This window comes from Coturnix japonica, chromosome 4 (assembly GCF_054131305.1).
Source record: "Coturnix japonica strain WE chromosome 4, WE-NBRP24, whole genome shotgun sequence".
NCBI lineage: Eukaryota > Metazoa > Chordata > Aves > Galliformes > Phasianidae > Coturnix > Coturnix japonica.
In genome coordinates, this window is record NC_140666.1 from 9,628,069 (window position 1) to 9,645,984 (window position 17,916).

At 53.9% G+C, this 17,916-nt stretch overlaps 3 protein-coding genes across 11 annotated transcripts; 2 read left to right on the forward strand and 1 right to left on the reverse strand.

The window, feature by feature from the left end:
• The first annotated feature begins 2,636 nt into the window (after positions 1-2,636).
• Positions 2,637-7,156, forward strand: IGBP1 (immunoglobulin binding protein 1). 8 transcript variants are annotated; one of them, XM_085544420.1, is made up of 6 exons: positions 2,637-2,973; positions 3,043-3,531; positions 4,652-4,847; positions 5,856-5,941; positions 6,256-6,368; positions 6,622-7,156. In XM_085544420.1, the coding sequence occupies exons 1-6, from the start codon at positions 2,720-2,722 to the stop codon at positions 6,771-6,773; spliced, it is 1,290 nt and encodes a 429-aa protein (XP_085400546.1). In that variant the 5' UTR covers positions 2,637-2,719; the 3' UTR covers positions 6,774-7,156. The 8 variants fall into 8 exon arrangements, 6 of the variants coding, with proteins under 6 accessions (XP_085400546.1, XP_085400547.1, XP_085400549.1 ...); XM_085544421.1 differs by having other exon boundaries at positions 2,666-2,973; positions 6,625-7,156; XM_015860201.3 differs by having other exon boundaries at positions 2,685-2,973; positions 3,043-3,327; positions 6,625-7,156.
• A 1,629-nt stretch (positions 7,157-8,785) lies between these two features.
• Positions 8,786-12,540, forward strand: LOC107312638 (diacylglycerol O-acyltransferase 2-like). 2 transcript variants are annotated; one of them, XM_015860259.2, is made up of 8 exons: positions 8,786-8,846; positions 9,940-10,068; positions 10,132-10,239; positions 10,410-10,480; positions 10,694-10,898; positions 11,506-11,680; positions 11,769-11,971; positions 12,055-12,540. In XM_015860259.2, exons 1-8 carry the CDS (start codon positions 8,807-8,809, stop codon positions 12,207-12,209), a joined length of 1,086 nt encoding a protein of 361 aa, XP_015715745.1. In that variant the 5' UTR covers positions 8,786-8,806; the 3' UTR covers positions 12,210-12,540. The 2 variants fall into 2 exon arrangements, with proteins under 2 accessions (XP_015715745.1, XP_015715746.1); XM_015860260.2 differs by having other exon boundaries at positions 9,940-10,042.
• On the reverse strand, positions 12,054-17,635 carry P2RY4 (pyrimidinergic receptor P2Y4). Its single transcript, XM_015860258.3, has 2 exons — positions 17,477-17,635; positions 12,054-14,600 (listed from the first exon to the last, which is right to left on the reverse strand). Exons 1-2 carry the CDS (start codon positions 17,503-17,505, stop codon positions 13,466-13,468), a joined length of 1,164 nt encoding a protein of 387 aa, XP_015715744.2. The 5' UTR covers positions 17,506-17,635; the 3' UTR covers positions 12,054-13,465.
• Positions 17,636-17,916: the final 281 nt, after the last annotated feature.

Genomic DNA, 17,916 nt, shown 5'->3' on the forward strand with positions numbered 1-17,916 from the left:
CAGTCCCTTGGCGTTCAGTCTTAGCGAACAAAGGGGTCCAAAATGGCTGGTCGCTCTTAGAGAAGGAAATCTTAAAGGCACAGGAGTGGGTGGTCCCCCTGAGCCGCAAAATGAGCTGGTGGGGAAGAAGACGGACATGGATGAACTGGGAGCTGTTCTTAAGGTTGCGGGGAAATAAAGAGAATCTACTGCCTGTGGAAGGAGGGAAGAGCAACTCGGAACGACTACAAAGAGGTTGTTAGGATGCGTAGAGGGAAAATCAGAGAGGCAAAAGCCCAGCTTGAATCTAAGCTGGCTGCTGAGGTAAAAACAAACAAGAAACTCTTTTACAAATACATTAACAGTAAGAGGAGGACAAAGGAGAATATTCACTCTTTGCTGGACGAGGCTGGGAATGTGATCACAGACGATAAGGAAAAGGCAGAAGTTCTGAATGCCTTCTTTACATCTGTCTTTAAAAGTCATCTCGGTTATTCCCAGGGCTCCCCACACTCTGACTTGGTAGTCTTGGCTGGGGAGCAGACTGAACCCCCTGTGATTCTGGAAGAAGCGGTCAGGGAATTACTACTCCAACTGGACTGCCACAAGTCCATGGGTCCGGATGAGATTCACCCGAGAGTGCTGAGGGAACTGGCAGAGGTGATCACTGAGCCGCTTTCCATCACCTTTCAGCGCTCCTTGTTAACAGGTGAGGTCCCAGAAGACTGGAGGCTTGCCAGCATGACTCCCATTTACAAGAAAGGTTGTAAGGAGGATCTGGGGAACTACAGGCCTGTTAGCCTGACCTCGGTGCCAGGGAAGTTAATGGAACGGATTGTCTTGAGGGAGATGACGCAGCAGGTGTGGGATGACCAGGAGATCAGACCTAGCCAGCATGGGTTCGTGAAGGGCAGGTCCTGCTTGACCAACCTGATCTCCTTCTATGATCCTGTGACCTGATGGATGAAGGAAAGGCTGTTGATGTGGTCTACTTAGACTTCAGCAAAGCCTTCGACACTGTCGCCCATGCTATTCTCCTGCAGAAGCTGGCAGCCCATGGCTTGGATGGGTATGCTCTCAGCTGGGTAAGGAGCTGGCTGGAGGGTCGGGCTCAGAGAGTGGTGATGAATGGAGTTAAATCCAGTTGGAGACAAGTCACAAGTGGTGTTCCCCAGGGGTCGGTGCTGGGGCCTGTCCTCCTCAGTATCTTTATTGATGACCTGGATGAGGGCATTGAATGCACCCTCAGTAAGTTCACAGATGGCACCAAATTGGTGAGGAGTGTCGATCTGCCTGGGGGTAGCAAGGCCCTGCAGAGGGATCTGGACAGGCTGGAGAGCTGGGCTGAAGCCAATGGGATGAGGTTCAACAAGACCAAATGCCGGGTCCTGCACTTTGGCCACAACAACCCCAGGCAGCACTATAGGCTTGGGGCAGAATGGCTGGAGGACTGTGTTGAGGAAACGGACCTGGGGGTACTGATTGATGCTCGGCTGAACGTGAGCCAACAGTGTGCCCGGGTGGCCAAGAAGGCCAACGGCATCCTGGCTTGCATCAAAAACAGTGTTACTAGCAGGAACAGGGATTCAGCATTGGTGCGGCCGCACCTCGAGTACTGTGTTCAGTTTTGGGCCCCTCACTGCAAGGAAGACATTGAGGCCCTGGAACGCGTTCAGAGGAGGGCTACAAAGCTGGTGAGAGGTCTGGAGCACAGGCCTTATGAGGAGCGGCTGAGGGAGCTGGGATTGTTCAGCCTGGAGAAGAGGAGGCTCAGGGGAGACTTTATTGCTCTCTATAACTTCCTGAAGGGAGGTTGTAGTGAGCTGGGATCGGCCTCTTCTCTCGTGTAGACAGTGATAGAACTAGAGGGAATGGTTTCAAGCTGCACTAAGGCAGATTCAGGCTGGACATTAGGAAATATTACTTCTTGGAAAGGGTGGTGAGGCACTGTAATGCACTGCCCAGGGAGGTGGTGGAGTCACTGACCATGGGAGTATTCAAGAAACATTTGGATGATGTGTTGAGTGATATGATTTAGCTGGGAAGTATTGATGATGGTTGGACTGGATGATCTTCTAGGTCTTTTCCAACCTTGACAATTCTGTGATTCTGTGTAATTTGGGGGCCCCTGGAGGGACCCATGGCAGCAATGCTGCCTGGTGTGCGGGTGTCACAGTGATGGCTTGGCTCCCTCTGGTGCAGCATGAGCAAAACACTGCTGACTGCTCCCAACTGAAGGAGCTGAGCTCTGCAGGGCTACCGGCATGGGGTCCTCGGGCATGGTGGCTCATTATCATTATTGGTTGGGTATGGCAAGGCAATATTGATTGCAGTGACTATTTCTGACTCTGGAGTGAACACATTCAGTTCCAGCTTGGTTCCTGCTGTGGAGTGCTGCATTGTGCTGTGTGGACAAACTCTGGCCTTCTGCTGTGTTTCTTATGTAATTAATGGACATTCACGGAGATAACAGAGGGAGACACACCACTGAACAAATGGCAGCAAAAGCAGCAAAAGGGTGGATACTGGAGCAACTGTCAAGTAAGTGGGAACCGGGGGGGGGGGTGTGGGCTCGGGGCAATCTGGGCTGAATTAGGGTGAGACGTTATCTCGTGTTACTACAAAATACACCAGGCTGTGAATCAGGGGCAGCTGTTGCCACGTCTGGAGTGCACCAGATAGGCCCTCACCAAGATGGCGGCCCCACCAGCACCAACATGGCGGCTCCGCCCTCACCAAGATGGTGGAAGGGGCGTTGCCGCAGTTGCCGGAAGCGCACGGGCAGGTGGTTCCTCCCCGACCCAGCATGGCGGAGGCGTCGGGCGAGGGCCCGCGGCTGCCGGAGCTGCTGGAGACGGGCTGGCGGCTGCTGGAGGAGGTGGAAGCCAGCACCGAGCCGTCCTCCGGGGCTCCGTCCGTGCAGGCCAAGGTGCGGCAGGGGCTGGGCGCGCTGCAGCGGGCGGCCGCCATGGTGGAAGAGCTGGAGCTGTTCAGGTGAGGCGGCGGGGCCGGGGTCGCGGGCGCAGCGCTGTGCGGGGCTGAGGCCGATGTGTCCCTTTGCAGCGAGAACGAGGAGCTGGAGGAGATCACCTCGGCCGACCTCAAGTACCTGCTGGTGCCCGCGCTGCTGGGCGCCATGACGTTGCGGCAGGTGGAGCCGAGCCGGCGGCGGGAGCACCTGGAGAGCGCCCGGCTGCACTTCTGCCGCTTCCTGGAGCTGTGCCGTTCGTACGGGCTGAGCGGCGCGAGGCCGCCCCCCGCCGCCCCCCGGGAGGACGACGAGGCCGGGAGCGCCGCCCAGCGCAGCCTGCTGGCCATGGCCTCCAACCGGCAGGCCAAGATCGAGAGGTCAGACCCACGGGCCTGGGGCTGGCTGGGCTTTGAGGGCTCTTCCAACACAGCCGTCGTGTGGTGCTGTTCGCAGCAGAGCCCTTCCAGTACGGGCTGCTCGGTGTGGGCGCTTGTGTGTGTGCAGCTCCTGCTGAGCTCCACCACAGCTGACCCCACTTGCAGCAGATGGGAGGTGGCTGCCCTAAGCCCTGCTGTGAGCAGGTTTGTGCTTGGCTTGCTTGAAGGATGAGACATTGCAATTACAACAGCAGAGGCTGCAGGGACAAAAGTTCCTGGAGGCCTGTGTCATCACATGGGCTCCAGAGCTGTGCTGTCCCAGTTGCCATTGTCAGTAGTTAACTAAAGGAAGTTTATCCTGCTGCAGACAGGCCAGAGAGGGGTGGTTTGCTTTACCTCCCTGCAGCTCAGGGTTGGGCAGGAAGGTGCTCAGCTTCTTAAAATGTGGTTTTGGGGGTTTTCTGTGGAGCATTTTATAGAACAGCTCATAGGCTCTGTGTCCTTTCAGCTCCCATAGGCTGCTAATCTTTGGTTCTTACTGTTTGTCCTTTAGTGATGCTGTAACTTAAGGATTTGCCCTGGAAGCGTGTTAGATAGGTAGTCCCCTCCCTGCCCCCTGCTTCTCTTAAATAGACCAAAAAAATCCATAAAGCCAAAAGTATAGTAAAAAGCTCATCTGCAGGCATGTAACCATCTGAGATAGAAATTGGTAATGTGCTCAGTTGTCCTTTTAACCTCTTACGAAGAATGGTAAAAATCCATTGAAGCGTCCAATTTGGAGTTGAGAGTAGGGCAGAATGGGGAAGGTGGGTGGAGAAGGTCTGGATGCTGCAGGAATGCAGGTATGGTCATGCATTTTCAAAACCTTTGTAAGCACGGTGGAATTCTTCTGGTTTCTGTAGTTTGCATTTATCAAGGACTTCTGTTGTCAGTCACACTGAAGTGGGTTTACATCCTCATGCTCGGTGTTCTGCCTCTAACTTGTGCTTCTTTAGAGGTCATCAGGAAACAACAGCTGGTACGATCTGCTGCTGCGCTCCTGCAAGTCGTTGCTTTAGCTCTTTGAGGCTGTTAGTCCGTTGTTATATGAGTGGGTCCTACTCTCAGTACTATATGGGGTTCTTTATGAATAGCTGGGATTTGTTTATCCTAATGAGCAGTGATCAGCAACTGGCCCTTCTGTGAAAAGCAGTTTGTTTGGGACAGGAGTTAGCTCTCTAAATGTTATTCAAATTCAAGAAATAGTTTATTTTGGAAGACACAGTGGGCTGTGCTGGAGGAAGTTTATTGAAATTAACTAATTATTCATTTCTCTTTGAGCCAGATATAAGCAGAAAAAAGAACTGGAGAACAAGTTGGCCTCTTTGAGAACCTTTGTGGAGAGTGGGCAGGCAGATGAGGAGCAAGTACGGGAGCTGTATCTACTGCAGGCCCAGAAATGGATCAACATCAGCTTTGAGGAAATAGAGAGCATTGACCAGGAAATGGTCATCTTGAAGAGCAGAGATGCAATGAAACAGGTATAAAATCTCTCTTGATCTGCAGGTCCTGCAAACTCTGTGTAGTTAGATCTCATGATAAAAACTGTTGTGAGTAAATGAACCTTGGAGGAATTCATCAGAGTTTCCTAAGTTTTGGATTGCAGATTCGAGTCTTAGCTCATGCACAACATTAATGGATGGGGCTTGGTTTAATTCTGAATGGCCAGTGGGCTGATTTTTGCATTAGTGCCTGTCTGGTGCTGCCACATATCCTAGACAGTCATGGCTCGTTAAATGCTGGAGCACTGAATATCAGAGCATAGCTGGTCTGCACACAGAGGCTTTTTTCCACTTGGCTGGGTTGTGTCAGACCTTTAAAAAAATAAATACATTTTTTTAATTAAAACAAGGCCTTCCTGGCTTTTATTTTATTTGAGGACTGCCCTTCTGAGCTTACAGAGAATCCTGATGTTAGAGTACAACGTGTTCATTCCATGTGAGGAAAGCTGCTTAGGGACCTGCAAGTCGTGTGTACAACAGTTTTTCTGCACTTCATGCTACTCACCTCAAATGTCTGTCTAGAATTAAAGAATCATAACGTGCTTAAGTGTACCATAGTCTAGCTTTGTTGGTACAGCTGGTTTGTGCAATTCTTTATTGCAGAGCTCTGCTGTTTTGTAGTGCCCTGGGTGATATCTTCGTGAATGATGAGCTTGATTTGCTTCATAATGTACTGTGTTTGATCCATGGAAAAAATAAGCTATATTTCATGCTTTGATCTGAGCTGATCTGGTTTAGCTCTATTGACTTTCTGCTTTGATCAGAATGAGTATAACAAAGGCACAAAGAGAAGTGATTTGTGGAAGCTCACAGATGGAGTTCATGTTTTAAACTGGATTAAGGGCTGAATTGTCCAACTTGGGATGTTGCACTGACAGCAGAGGCATTTCTTTTCTACAAGACCCTTAGTAACTTGCTTGGGGTGGGAGGCAAGGAAGAGCACTCCTATCTACATGATTGTTTTCTGACTCTTGTTTGCCATTTCAGTCTTCAGCACCACCACACAGTCCTTCTCGACAAGTCAGGACTCCATTGAAACCTTTCATTCTTACCCGGGATGCAGTTCAGGCTAAGTATGTTGGTTTTTGACTATTTAAACACAGTGTGATGCGGTGCTGTGCTTTCACAGTGAGTCTAAGATACTTCTTTAAATACAGAGAAGCAGTTGTTGTCTTCAGGCAGCATGTCACACCAGGATTGCATGTGTTATACATCTGGGTTGAGGGATGGGGAAACTTCTGATGCATTTCTTCCACTTTCTCTAATTTCTTCTGTTGTTGGCATATTTCAGTATCTCAACTATCAATACCAGTTGGGGTACAGAGTAGTTCCATGCATTCCATTCAGTCACTGAGAACATTCTTTGACCGTCTCTCTCTTCCTGTAGAGTGTTTGGTGCTGGATATCCTGGCCTGCCAACTATGACTGTAAATGATTGGTATGATCAGAAGAGAAGGGAAGAAGCAGCGCTTGGTCAGAGTGCACCTCAGAGGCCACCAGGTGAGGCAGAAAAGAGCAAAAATGGGAATGGAGAATTTGGTAACTCTCTTGAGGCGGAGGGTGAACAGGAATGTATTCAGGGTGTAAAACACCCTCTAGCTTTCTCCACTAGGTTTGAGAATAAATGGGTTGCTAAAGCTGTTCTGTGGCAATTCCTGCTTTCTGTCCAGGCTGATTCCTGCAGGGGAGTTGTGAGATTGAGTGGTAAAATTCCAGTGTTGTGCTGTGCCTCACTCTTGTTCTTGGCCTTTAGCAGCAGACACAAATGATAAAGAGCTGCAGAAGGAGCAGCAGGAGAAAATAAAGGAGGAGGATGATGAGGAAGCTCTTCAAAAAGCTCGGGACTGGGATGACTGGAAAGATACACACCCAAGAGGCTATGGCAACCGGCAGAACATGGGCTGATGCTCCAGCAGCAAGGAGAACAGGGCCTGGAAATCCTGTAAGAGCTGCCTATGTCTCGCAGATGTAAGAATACACTGTACATATGCCGAGGTATCTTTGACTTCTCTGGGAGTCACTGGAGTCAGAGGAGTAAACGTGACAATTTGCTTTGGTTTACATGAAATGTCAGGCTGAGTGTACCTGTCCTGTGCAGTGACACCACAGGGTGGCTCCTGACAGCGGGCACTGCACGATGGATCAGGCTGCCTCTGCCCTCCCAGTCAGAGGAAGTCCTTGGAAGAAAAGATACCTGAGTTTGGAAACCGCTCTTTGTACTGTCGGTGGATGTATTTATTTTTTTCCCCTCTATATTTTAAACAAAATAAAATCTCTTGTGTTGCCTAGTTCTCCCTGTGAAAATTTCTTGCTTTTCATCCTGGTCTCTTCCAGAGCATGTGTGTCAGCAGCAAAGGAAGTCAGAGGTGGGAACCATCCGCTGGACAGTTATTTTGGCCAGGGGTACTGTTGGCCCTTTCCACTGCCTCATCACTCCATTCCTCCCCAGGTGGGCAGGCTGATGTGTAGGTATTTTGTGTTAAGTAGATCAGGTGTTCCCAGGGCAGTGTGTTGAAGTGCTGATAGTACACATAGTACAACTGCCTTTATATGAACATTTGTCCTTTTGCCTAGTGTAATGTGGAGTCTGTGCAGCTGTAGTATACATATATATGTATAGTGAGTGCAGTCAGGACCCCCTAATGGAGTGTTTTAAAGGCCAGTGCTGGGACAAAGTACTGTATTCAAAGGAGTAGTGTACTGGTGGTCAGCGTGCTCTGAAATCTGCTTACAGAATAGCTCTGAAGGATCTGGATTTCTCTAAAGCTATTGGGAGCTCTGGCCTTACCAGCTGTGTGCCAGCAGCTGCCATCAAGGTTAAAAATGCAAAGTATGCTGCAAATGTCAGGATTAAACTCCCCCCCCCAGCCCAACTAAGCACCATTGCTGCTGCTGTGGTAGCATGTTTCCCAGAGCAGTTTCAGACTTTCCTTTTGCCTCGGCAGGGGTTTCAGTAGCAGGCTGCTCCCTCACTTTTAGAAACAATAGGATTTGAGAAGGATTCAGCTCTTCTTTTGTTCTTATGAGCACGATTCATGCACACCTGAGCAGCTATCTGGGCTGCATGATGGCTTAGACATAGCAATCTCTGCTTCTCTTCGCAGTGTATGCTGTGAGGCTGCGTGTAGTCTGCAATAGTTCCAGTTCCCTCTTTTTCCAGATGTTGTTTCTGTGATTTACCAGAACAGATAATGGATTTCTGTGGGTTCTGTACCTTTCAAAGCTTGTTTTTTTCATTCCCTCTTCAACAATGCTTGCAATCTTGAGTATGAATGAACTCCTTTCCTGTGCTGCTGTCAGCCTGCTGCCCCTGGCAAGTCCTTCTGGAAAGACATGGCTCCATTGGATGAGGTCCTGCAGGTTTTCTGTCCCTTTCACAGCTGGCCTGAAGCCCACTCTCTGGGCTGCTTCCATGCTGCTTTTGTTTCCTCCTTTCTTGGTGTGTTTGGAAGAGAACCTTTCCCATATTCATTTTGTTAAGTTGCACCCAGTCTTTCCAGTCTTCCTTCAGCAAGCCAGGACCAGCATGAAGGCTTCTTCCAGTGGGAGAAGTTTGGGTGCCAGGCACCACCCTGGCCATCCTCCTGGTTTGTTGAGGAGGGGACCACGAGTCTGTGGCTGCATCCACCCCACCAAACATCAGGGTGATATTTTCAGGCTGCTCTCCAAGGGATCACACCGGCAGAGCAGGACAGTGGGCTGTGAATACCCACAGTGCCATTCCTGGGTGGCAACAGCTGCCAGTGCTGACAAGGAGGAGTTGTTACTCAGTGTGACTTATCACAAGGAGCTCCAGCACCCATCCTGGCCCTGCTCCTCTCTGTGCGTCCCCCTCACATCGGCCAGGGCGGTCACTGAGCGATCAATCGCCGCCCAGGATTTCCAAACCTGCCTTTTAACCCGCTGAGCCAAGCTCCAGAGCAGAGCTCCCTGCCACCATGAAGACAATCATTGCAGCCTGTTCCCAAAATCTGAGTGGTAAGGAACATCCGAATGTTTGAATGGTTCCTAACTCTCCGGCGCTGTATGGGCTCGGGCAATTAGTGTTTGCTGTCACTATTGTCTGTTTGCTTTAAGACTGCTCAGGGGAAAGGGAGGTGTTGGGAGCGATTTGGGGTTAGCGGCACCAGAGGAAAACATAAAGTTGCTCAACAGGAATGGGATTTCTTAAGTTAATGCTGACCAGGCGTTAGGAAACGCTCCTCCTGTGAGATGCTGCAAAGTGATGCCAATTCTGCTCTCATCTCCATGCTGCCTGGAGCTGCAGGGGCTGAGCTCCTCAGGGGAGGCTCCCACCACCCGACTGGGGAGCAGCGTGGGCACAGCACTGGGCATCGCCCATCGCTCTGCTGATGGTTTTCATTGTGAAGTCTGGAAACCAACAGAGTGCTCAAGGGGCTGTAAAAAGAGCTAAAAAAAGCAACTTAGGGGTAGGCGCAGATGGGCTGTGTGTCTCCGCTGGAAAAGTCAGCAGGCGTTGGGAAAGCTGAGAGCCACGGGGCTGGATGATTTCTGGGAATGTGGCAGAGCTCGGGGGGTGCTTGGAGTAGGGACAGCACTGAGGGGGAAGGGGGCAGAATCCTTCTGCCAGGGTGGTTCCAGCACTGTTCTTCCCAATTGTGCTGTTCCTGGTTTAGATTGAGGTGGGAAGAGCTGAGCTCCCCCCCTGGACTGCTGCTGGTCCTCAATGGGAGCAGCTCCATCCCCTCTCCCCTGCACATCTCTCTCACTGTAGATTTCAGGTTGTTTTCACAGGCCCTGCTGGGTCTCAGACCTTTGGCCGATGGCTCAGGCCCATTTTGGGGAGGAGGGATGGGGCTACGTGTGGAGTTTGGATCCTGGCACTGTCTGGGATAGTTAATGGTTCACCAGATCCAGCAGTGGGGAGCGAGAACAGACCGTCCCTTCAGGGACAATGGGGACAGCCATCCCTACCGCTGTCCTTGGCACTGCCAGGGGGCAGACATCGAGCATCCTCAGCCTATCCAACCCTGTTGGCAACAGCCAAACAGGGCTACTCCTAGCATTGATGGATGGGAATGCTGAGCCCACCATGTCTGTGTCCTTGCAGGCAGCCGTGCCAGCCTCCATGCTGCCCTGCGCACGATGCTGGCTGTGCCATGGCCCTCACAGCGGGATGTCCGTGCCTGGCTGCAGCTCCTCGCCGTGCTCCAGTGGGTGCTCAGCTTCCTGCTGCTGGGTGAGTGGAGTTTTGGGGGCTGTAGGGCCGGGCGTGCGCTCACTCACCCACCCCATCCCACAGGCCCTGTCACCCTGGTGCTGCTCATCTACCTGGTGTTTACCCGCTTCTGGCCCATCTCCGCTCTCTACCTGGCCTGGGTCATCTTTGATTGGGACACACCAGAGAAAGGTACAATGGGATGGGATGGAATGAGGCATCCTATGGGCACTCCGTTTCTCTGGGTCTGCCCAAGACAATGCCACATCTTCCTCCTTCTACGTACAAATGGCAGCAAGAAGGATGCAGCCCTCTGTGTGTTGGGATGGGCTCTCCTCACCCTGTTCCTGTCCCATTTGCAGGTGGCAGGAGGCTGGCATGCCTGAGGAGATGGTCCGTTTGGAGGCATTTTCGGGACTATTTCCCTGTGAAGGTGTGGGGCAGGGTATGGGGTGGGGGTGATCATACAAATAGCTGTGGCACCATCTCAAAGGATCTGCTGGGCTCTCCAGGCAGTTCCCCTTGCTATGGGCCAGGCGGGAGCAATGCTGTTATTCTGGGTGTTCCCAAGCCCTGCCTGCAGCACACACTGCTACCACAGAGCACTGTCAGTCCCCTCTGTGCCCACAGCCCTCTGTCCCTGCAGTTGGTGAAGACGCATGACCTGTCCCCCAGCCACAATTACATCATTGGTTCCCACCCCCACGGCATCCTCTGTGTCGGCGCCTTCTGCAACTTCATCACCGGCTCCACCGGCTTCTCCGAGTTGTTCCCAGGCATCCGGCCCTTCCTCACCACGCTGGCTGGCAACTTCCGCCTGCCCCTCTTCAGGGAGTACCTTATGAGTGGAGGTCAGTGGGGTGGTGGTCCGGGTGGGGGGCCAGTGCCTGCATCCTTGCTCCCAGCCATGACCTCTGGTCCCTGGCTGTGCCCAGTGGCTGTGCTCCCAGGGAGCACTGAGTCTGCCTGCACCCTTTGCACACCTTGTTTGCATCATGCACGCAACTTTTTCACAGTATTTACACCTCCTGCACATCTTGGTTGCATTCTGATTGCACCTGTGTGCATCCTGTGCTTACCTCCTCTTGTGTTGTTTGCACCATCTGCCCACCTCACTTACATCCTGCTCACATCCTGATCTGTGCTGTTTGCACCTTGTGCACACCCTGCCTGCACCCTGCGCACACCTGTGTGCACCTTGCTTGCATGCTCTGCACGCCCTGCTTGCACCCGTGCCCAGATTTTTGCACTCATTTGACCCCCTGCACATCTCGCTTGCACCCTGTGCACACCCTTTTTGCACTGTCTGAGCTCCTGCGCTCTGTATGCACCTTGCTCACGTCTCATTTACAGCCCCGCTGTCCCCCCTGCTCTATCCCCCCCAGACACAGTTCCTAGTGGGGTCCTTTGCACGGTTCCCCCCCCAGCTCCCTACAGACTGTGCTGCTCCTGCCATAGGCCTGTGCCCGGTGACACGCCGTGCCATCAGCCACGTGCTCTCCAAGAACGGCACTGGCAACGCTGTGGCCATCGTCATCGGTGGGGCAGCTGAGTCGCTCTCCTGCAGCCCTGGTGTCACCACACTCATCCTGAAGAACCGTAAGGGCTTTGTCCGCATGGCCCTGCAGCACGGGTGAGTGTGGGAGCACCAGGAGGGCACCGGGTGAGGGGTATGGGGTGTCCCGGCACACCCCCTCAATGCCACCGTGTGCCCTCTGCAGCGCCTTCCTTGTGCCCTCCTTCTCCTTTGGAGAGAACGATCTGTTCCGCCAGGTGGTGTTTGAGGAGGGCAGCTGGATGCGGGCTGTGCAGCAGCGCTTCCAGAAGATGATGGGTTTTGCTCCCTGTGTCTTCTATGGCCGTGGCCTCACCTCGGTGCACTCTCGGGGCTTCCTGCCCTACGCCCGGCCCATCACCACTGTGGGTGAGCGGCTACAAGGGATCTCTGGGGAAGAGGAAGGTGTCTTTATGATGCTGGGTTGATGGTGATGGGTTCCCTTCCTGCAGTTGGGGAGCCAGTGACGGTGCCCAAGATCGAGGAGCCAAGCAACGAGGTGGTGGATCTGTACCATGGCATGTACGTGCGCTCCCTGCTTAAGCTCTTCAATGACAACAAGACCAAGTATGGGCTGTCAGAAGGGGATGAGCTGCGCATCGTGTGAGTGCTGTGGGTATGAGGATGTGTGGCTGATGAGGCCCTGCTGCTCCCCCTCCTCCTCTTCCTCCCGTGGCACCCAATGGCTGGCGGAGGCCCCAGAGGTGCCGCCCCTAGGACTGCAGTGATGGGCACAGTCCCATACAGTGACTGTGAGCAGAGGGAGGGCGTGGGGTGTCATGAGGAAGAGGAGGGAGGTCATAGGTTTGCTTCTCCATGGCTGGGCTGGGAAGGTGTTCCCCTTGTAACAAGGGGAGGGATGCTCAGGCATGGGAACCAGTCACAGTGGCCTCGATGTGGTTGCTGGGTGATATCTCTCATACAAATTTCCAACCCTTCACCGTGTCCTGAGTGTGCTTTGCAGTGCCAGATCTGCTCCACAGCATGGGGATTTGGGGGTGGGGTTTGGTGGCACTGGGGTGCTCTGGGATCTCATTCCCCAGGCATGGGCTGGGAGTGCACTGAGGGGCACGGACAGCCCCATTTAGCCCCATCCCATTGTGGGCTGGCATGGGATGCAACTGATAAGCATCTCCAGGCTGCCCGTCTTTACGCAGATCCTCAGTTAAACATAACTCTGGGTAAACATTTGAAGAGCAAACACCCATAAAGTCAGATTCTCCTGCAGGCCTTCACCACCCATCTCTTGTCATCCTGGTGTCACCTCTCAGACCATGGCCCCAGTCTGGCCCCACATTTTGCCATAGTATGAAGGGGCCACACTGCTGTCCCCTCACCACATGTATATAATCCCTCTTTCTTCTGATACAGGGAGGATCAGTTTGGCATGTGGAGAATGGGAAGGTGATTTATTGAGGTCCATAAGCAATACAGCCCCTCACTGCCTCCCCCAGGATGATGCTTTGGAGGGCATCTCTGAAATGTGGCTCCATGCCCATCCCCCAAGTGTCCCCACCCTGAGGACAGTGCAGGGCATTGCAGCAGGAGGCTGAGCCCTCAGTGCTGGCAGCACTGGACTGAGTGGCAGTCTCAGTAGAGGCCCTGGCCAGGACCACAACCAGCATTCCTGCTATCCCCACGTGTCACCACCTACTGACACGGGGCTGCTCCTCCACTGTCCCTAACATCAGATCGTTCACTGTACTCTGGTCAAGCACTCTGTGCATGCCTGAGGAGGGACAAATGTCTTGTCATAGTGACCAGGGATGCACCCCATGGCCGCCTGCCCTCAGATCCACCGTCAATGCTTCAGACAGGTTTGTGGAACCAGGGATTCCGTGCTGTGTCACACTTTTTTGCTTCTCATTGCCCACCTCTGTTCCACCCTGTCCCTCGACTCTCGCTGTTGCAGCAGCTGCCAACCATGCTGCTGTCCACAGAGGGGGACACCAGGGTCAGCAGGGAAGTGGGCACAGGCCGGGGCCGCTGGGCTGCCCCCCGGCGCAGCCGTCCCCGGTACTTGTCCCCAGCCATGAAGTACAGGATGGGGTCCAGACAGCTGTTGATGCTGGCCAAGGGCCGCGTGATCTTGTAGGTGAAGTTGATGATGTTGAGGGTCTGACAGTCAGCTTGGAAGTAGCGAGAGGTGTAGTAGAGGGTCCGAGTGATGTGGAAGGGCACAAAGCAAATGGCAAAGACAGTGAGCACGATGATGATCATCTTGATGGAGCGCTTCTTGTAGGAGGGCATACGAGGGCCAGGGCTGGGGAAGCTGGGCTTGCAGAGCCTCTTGGCCATCAGGCAGTAGCATACAACAATCACCAGGAAGGGAATACCGAAGAGGAGGGCCATGACAGAGGAGCTGTAGTGCACGTAATGGTCAAACTCCTCGGGCTTGGTGGTGTCATGGCACAGAGTACTGTTGTCCTTGGAGCTGGTGGTGACAAAGATGAGGTTGGGGATGAGGCAGATGGTGACAACCAGCCAGACGCCAACGCAGATGAGTCGTGCATGTTTGGTCTTCACCCACTTGAGGGAGCGGATGGGGTGGCAGATGCCCAGATAGCGGTGGACACTGATGCACGTCAGGAAGAGGATGCTGCTGTAGAGGTTGGCATAGAAGAGGAAGCGCACGATCTTGCAGAACGCTTTCCCGAAGGGCCAGTTGTTGCGGTCAGCATAGTAGTAGACCAGGGTGGGGAGGGAGAAGACATAGAGCGTGTCAGAGATGGCCAGGTTGAACATGTAGGTGGTGGTGGCGTTCCAGGGCCTCATCCTGGAGACAAAAATCCACATGGCCCAGGAGTTGAGGGGCAGACCCACCACAAAGACGATGCCGTAGGAGATGGGCAGCAGGATGAACTTGAACTCCTCGTTGAAGACACACTTTGCCTCTGCCGCAGCAGTTGTATTCCCTCCCAGCCAGGGGGTTGGCGTCGGCGTCCACGGGGCAAGTGAGAACATCCTCACCGGAGCGTCCATGTTCTCCCAGCCAGAGCTGCGGGAGCAGTTAATAAAAACACATTAGCTGTTGATCCTGACCATTGTCAGGCACAAAGCGGGGCAGGCGGCCAAAGATGCAAGATTTTTTCCCCCCCCTCCAGGAGCTCCGGCCACTTTGATGCTTCTCTGTTTTTGCTCAGCTCTTGGGTTTAGTCTTGACATGTCCTCCCCTCCAGAGCCCTCCCAGTGACACCCGCGGATTGTGGCTCGGAGCAGCGTGCCGTGACACCGCGTGGAGCCGGGCAGGGTGCCCAGGGCCAGCCAGCAGACCCGCGGCGTAGCGAACAATGAAACCTTGATCAGCAACAGCAGCCCCCGTGTGGTGCCAGCGCAGCCTCTTGGAAGCCGGCTCAGCCTAATTGGCACCACCGTGACAATGCCGCTGGTCCCAGAGGGATCCTCCCCAGAAGAAAGGCAGGAGGAGAAGAAAGGATTGTCTGGAGGGGTACGATGGCCCTGAGAAATCCTCGGGGGGCTGTTGGAGGAGCCTTTGGGAGAGCATTCCTGGGAGCGAGGGGCCTCCAGCTGCCAACTCTCCTCCCCAGGAGAGCAATGAGTTCATCTGCACAGAGAGGAACTGTTCCCATGCCAAGCCCCAGCCCGACACAGCGCGAGTTAGAAGCCATCAGGACATTTCCCTCTTTGCGCATTGTTCAGATCAAAGACCAGGATTCTCATCATCCCAGCAAATTGGTCCCCGGGGGTGAAAAGTGAGGGCAAGCTGTAAAACGGCTGCACTCGCCTCTGGAGATGTCTAAAGTTCAGTGCCCGCTGCTCCAACAGACATGGGGCAGCTTCCCTGGAGCTGCCCTGAGCAGGGGGTGGCTGTGCTAAAAGCCCCTCAATCACTGTGGACTGCTGGCAGTGGGGAGGGCTCACGGAAGGCAGTGCTGGTCCCAGGGGGTGGTGGCACTGGGATGGAGAAGAGCTCAGCTCAGGGAGGTGCTGCAGGATGCTGGTTCAGGAAAGATGAGCAGAAAGCTGTTCCCCTCCTCCTTCCTGTTCCCCCCACCCCCTTTATCGCTTTCCTTTGCAGTGAGCACAGCTGGCAGGGATCTCCCCAGGGTGCATCTGTGGCTCTGTTAAGTCATCGTCCCACAGAGACACCCCACTGTTTGCAGAGATGATCATAAACTAACAAAGGGCACCAGGACCACCCCCTGCTCAGCACACAGCCCAGCAATTTGTTTGAGTTCTGGGCTGAGTGCAGCTTTGGGCCCGAACCCACCACCCCTTTCTGCTGTGGACAGCTTAATGACAGGATGAGTTCAGAGAGCAAGAGGCAGGCCCTGATCAAACATTAACAGCAGGACCTCGCTCTGCTATCCTTGTAGGGACTGGGAATACCAATGGGGGCAGCAGGATCCAGAGGGTCCGTTCTCCTCTCCCACCCTCTGAGGATGGCAGAGGGCAGAGCAGCACAGCACAAAGCTGTATAAGAGCAGTGCTGCTGCAGGTTGAGGCCACCACAGCTGATCTCTGCGAAGCTGCCAACAAATGAAGATGATCTGAATAATCTCATTTAAAAAAATATGACACCTGATGGAAGAAATGCACAAAGAAAATGCGGTGCCAGCTGGCTCAGTGCAGAGGGCAGGTGATAAGACAGGTGAAGCCTGAGGCCGGCTGCATGCAGCAGCTGATTTGGCTGCTCCTGCGCAAGCTGCCTTCAGGAAAACCACTGACAAACAGAAACGCAAAAGAAGATGGCATCTGACAATCTTGATCTCAGCAGTCGAGGTTTCCTACTTCCTCATCTTAGTCACAATCAAAGGCAGTGGTTTAAAGGGCTCTGATTTACGCCCATCCACCCTGAGGACACGTCACTGCTGTTCTTGTTCCTCGAGCACAGCCCCAGTGAGGTTCTTCCAGCCATTGCTTTCTCTGTGCACTTTTCTGGAGGGACTACCTGCAACGGTGAGGATCTGAACCTCTGCCTGGGGGAAGTGATGTTCAGTCCTGCCTGCCTGTTTTGTGGATGCACAGGGCTGTGGTGTGGGAATGAAGCTTTCCCATTGCTGGAGGTGCAGCTGGTGGCACACAGGGAAGATGGCCAGAGACAGAAAGAGGGCTGGGGGCAACCTCAGGGCACATATCTGGAACGTGTGCTGCTCTTTGGAGATGGGACATGGAACAAACCGCAGAGGGGAACTACAGAGGGGTGGGTGAGCCAAAGGGGCTCAGGGAAAACACAGGGCTTTTCTTCTCTCTTAAGCCCTTGAAAATTGCAAAACAAGGAGAAATTGTGCCAAACATCCTGCAGAAGGACCCTTGTCCCTAATCACCACGTGGTGAGCCCAGCCAAAGCCCTGGCACCAGGGGAGCGTGACCTGATTTCTCTGAGTTCTCTTTCAGCTTGCCAGAGCTGTGTCCTCCGTGGGGCTGGCAGTGGGGCTGGGGCTGTGCAATACCCCACTGCAGCCCACCTGTACCCATGTGCCCTCAGGTCTCAGCAGGATGAAGGTGACAGCTTTTTCACCCTCAAGGGGGCTGCTCCAGCTCTTCCAACTCACCAGGTTTGCAGCACCAAGCAGAGCTGCAGCAGCCCCAGGGCCAGCTTTGTCTTCAAAGAAGATGGCATTTGGGGGGGTGAAGAGGAAGATGAAAGAGAAGAGGTGGCTGCCCTATGACATACAAAGGTTTTTGGTGATAGAGGATCACAGTGGTGTGATTGGAAGAGGATATTTAGGGATGGGCTGACGCCTCCCCCCCTGCCCCCCCAAATCCTGCATCCCCAGGATGTCACTGCCATTTCTCTCAGCACCAAATCAGCATGTCCAGCACTCCCAAGCCTGGCTAGGTTTGTATAGCCATGGCACCACTGCAGTGGGATCATCCCAGCTGCTGCCCTTCCCAAGATCCCCACCTTACCTGCGCTCCAAGGATGGGGTGACTCTCATCTGCGAGGCACCCCCAGGGATCACCTGTTCCCCATAGGGCCCAGAGCCATACCGCTGTGCCGGGCCGGGCCGTGTCGTGCTCGCTCGTGCTCTCCCACGCTGGGAGCAAAGTGCCTGGGAGAGGCAGGGCTGGAGGTGGGCGGAGGCGGGGGCAGGAACCCGCGGTTCACTACCCGCTGTGCCAGCGTCCCTGCCTGCCCCGCGGGGCTGCTGCGGGGCTTAGCACTGCTGCGTTTAGCACTGCTGCGCTCCCGTCCTGTCCTGCCCCTCGCCCATGCAGCCCTTGCACTGGATGCAGCCCCCAAGAGGTGAGGTGTGTGTGCTTCCCCCTTGGTTACTGGGGACCTCAGCCCTACACCTACAGCGACCGTGGTCTGCCACTCACGGGGACCACGTCCCATTTGTCCGTGG

Excerpts from the sequence above, each read along its gene's own strand:
- IGBP1 (XM_085544420.1), top strand. The coding sequence starts at position 2,720 with ATGGTGGAAGGGGCGTTGCCGCAGTTGCCGGAAGCGCACGGGCAGGTG. Across the intron at positions 2,974-3,042 it reads GAAGAGCTGGAGCTGTTCAG|CGAGAACGAGGAGCTGGAGG; the intron begins GTGAGGCGGCGG and ends GTCCCTTTGCAG. Across the intron at positions 4,848-5,855 it reads GCAGAGATGCAATGAAACAG|TCTTCAGCACCACCACACAG; the intron begins GTATAAAATCTC and ends TTGCCATTTCAG.
- P2RY4 (XM_015860258.3), bottom strand. The coding sequence starts at position 17,505 with ATGAGAGTCACCCCATCCTTGGAGCGCAG. Across the intron at positions 14,601-17,476 it reads ACCCCATCCTTGGAGCGCAG|CTCTGGCTGGGAGAACATGG; the intron begins GTAAGGTGGGGA and ends CTGCTCCCGCAG.
- LOC107312638 (XM_015860259.2), top strand. The coding sequence starts at position 8,807 with ATGAAGACAATCATTGCAGCCTGTTCCCAAAATCTGAGTG. Across the intron at positions 10,481-10,693 it reads GGGACTATTTCCCTGTGAAG|TTGGTGAAGACGCATGACCT; the intron begins GTGTGGGGCAGG and ends CTGTCCCTGCAG. Across the intron at positions 11,681-11,768 it reads CGCATGGCCCTGCAGCACGG|CGCCTTCCTTGTGCCCTCCT; the intron begins GTGAGTGTGGGA and ends TGCCCTCTGCAG.